Genomic DNA, 2,353 nt, shown 5'->3' with positions numbered 1-2,353 from the left:
AGGGAGGGGGGGGGGGGGGTAGAATTCTGGACCAGACCTTGCCATATTGAGTTCGTTCTATGTCGAAAGTTTCAAAGACGTTGTTAAGATGCGGTTCTTTTATTCTCGTGTACGTAGGGCTTATATCATGTGTGCGAGCAAAATTAAAGATGGCGTGCTTTTTTCTAGCTCTCCGTCATGCAGTGTGTGTGTGCGTGCGTGGTGAACTTCGGGTACCGTTGTCAGAAACAATTAAGCCCCGTTGTGTTTTAGATATCTCTAATTTCAGACTTCAATTTTTTAAAAACCCATTAGGTGGGTGGTTGGCGGGTGCTCTGGTGTAGTTTGCTTCTTCTTTCCTATCATACATCTATCGTCCTTATCTCCCCTTCTTCTTTTTTATGTTTGTTAATCTCTTGTATTCTCTACTCTTCTGGCGCTCATAAGACCTTATGCAGTTGCGAGCATCGTAAAACCTCTACTAGATAACAATAATAATAATAGATAGCATTTGTATAGCGCATATTCCCGCTCAACAGCAGGCTCTATGCGCTTTACACTATATTATTACCCCAGCAGACCATAGAACACTCCGAAACATTCTCAGCTTCCCGGGAATCATACAGTGCGAGCAGCCGATTAAGCGCTCAAACACTAACAAACTGACAAGATCTTTCGCTGTCTATAGCCGGGTACCCATTTCGTGTAAAGTGCCTTTCCCAAGGACACAACGTCGGGCCCTTGACGGGATTCGAACCCACGACCTTACGGTTGCGAGTCCGAGAGCCTAACCACTAGGCCACCGACGATAGTTAAATCTATACTAAACCCATTAGTTAAGTACTCGTAGCAAAATTTCTGTAAAATGACGCAAAAGGCTTTGTACTATCTACTCACATCCCTAAAGAACCTAGATTTCTACAGATCTGGGCCTATTGTATTAAGATGATAATAATTCACACACACACACACACACACACACACACATATATATATATATATATATATATATATATATATATATATTATATATATATATAATATTTTGTGTGTGTGTGTGTGAATATGTAGATATCTCAATCACACTCAAACAAACACACACACACACAAACAAACGCTAGCATAACATAGATCTAGATCTATTCATAACATAAATCTAGATCTAGATCTATTAGATCTACACTCCTCCAAAAGACATGATCGACACCAAACACGTGTTCCACTAGCTGCAACAAAAAAAAAAATCTCTACGTTTGAAAATTGAAAATATGAGGGAACACATAGCAGTGACAACAGTTAGAAAATGTTTTTATAACTTTTTACCTTTTACAGTAACTTCCCCTGTTGCATAGCACTGGCGGTGTATTGATCTGAAATACATAGACTTTATTTACATTTTTGACAGGCATGCATTTTAAAGCAAAATTGTAGAATGTAATAAGAGCTATTTAAACCTTCCTATCAATGAGTCTACCCTTCAGATATAGAGGTTAGAATTTCTAAAGAAAAAACTTCTAGGTCGCACTTGCATCCGGTTGATGTGTGCTGTGGCTCTGTAAACAACATGTCGGTCATAACAAAAGTTCCCGAACCAAACTTGTGGGAGGAAATATGCAAAGGTTAGGCACCGTTTGTTCATTGTTTTATTACATTTAGGGGTATATAAGTGTGGAAAAGCAATTCTATTTGGTTCCTTTCTCGTTCATTTGAAATTTGACCCGCCTTCTAGTAGATCGAGTTGCCATTTCATGTCACATAGAGGCCGACATTTTATAAACACATTTTTGTTTTAGGCTCATTCATTCATTCGAATTGCTGCTTGCATTAATTCAATGCTTAAAACACGTTTTATTCTCATACTATATCATGTAAATTTACAGTACCTAATTCCCCATTCTGTACTCCGGGTATCACAGATAATTGGTGATGCATCCATCGTGAGTGGATATTAACAATTGTTAACTAATAACATGGTAAAACCTTTTACAAACTGTTTAACCAGTTTCCACAAGTTAAGGATTTACATTCCAAATGCCCTAACCCCGTTCCATAAACTGTAGAAAGACTATACTGTCTATAGTCTAGGTTAAGTTTAAGTACTCATGCTTTACAAATTTGAGTATATCTTATATTATTTTAGTTGCAACTGATCATGCTTTACATGATCGAAGTGGCTATTCGGACTCAAATTCCAGTGCGTGTATGCAATCACCGGTTGTACCGTAAGCAAGGTCTATACTGGAGTCCGAATATTCTCCCATTGCTATTTGGACTTAAAACTACTGGCAGGCTATACTGCGTTTCACGACTACAATTAAGGGATCCAAACATAAAATTCATCAGTCCTTATAAGACAGCCCCCCCCCTCCCCTTT

The 2,353-nt window shown here is 38.3% G+C and overlaps 1 protein-coding gene across 2 annotated transcripts in view; it reads left to right on the top strand.

Annotated features, from left to right (window-relative positions):
- The first annotated feature begins 1,358 nt into the window (after positions 1-1,358).
- The window catches only part of LOC101860822 (IQ domain-containing protein K), a 17,429-nt gene continuing 16,434 nt past the window's right edge, over positions 1,359-2,353 (top strand). The window contains exon 1 of one of the 2 annotated variants that reach the window (XM_005100831.3): positions 1,359-1,598. In XM_005100831.3, the coding sequence (XP_005100888.1) occupies positions 1,544-1,598 (55 nt within the window). In that variant the 5' untranslated portion in view covers positions 1,359-1,543. The remainder of the gene's footprint in view (positions 1,599-2,353) is intronic. The other variant, XM_005100832.3, reaches the window with a different exon arrangement.

The sequence above is a fragment of the Aplysia californica genome, unplaced genomic scaffold (assembly GCF_000002075.1).
Source record: "Aplysia californica isolate F4 #8 unplaced genomic scaffold, AplCal3.0 scaffold00262, whole genome shotgun sequence".
Taxonomy (NCBI): Eukaryota; Metazoa; Mollusca; class Gastropoda; order Aplysiida; family Aplysiidae; genus Aplysia; species Aplysia californica.
The sequence above is the reverse complement of the archived record's forward strand: the minus strand, read 5'-3'. Positions and strand labels throughout refer to the sequence as shown.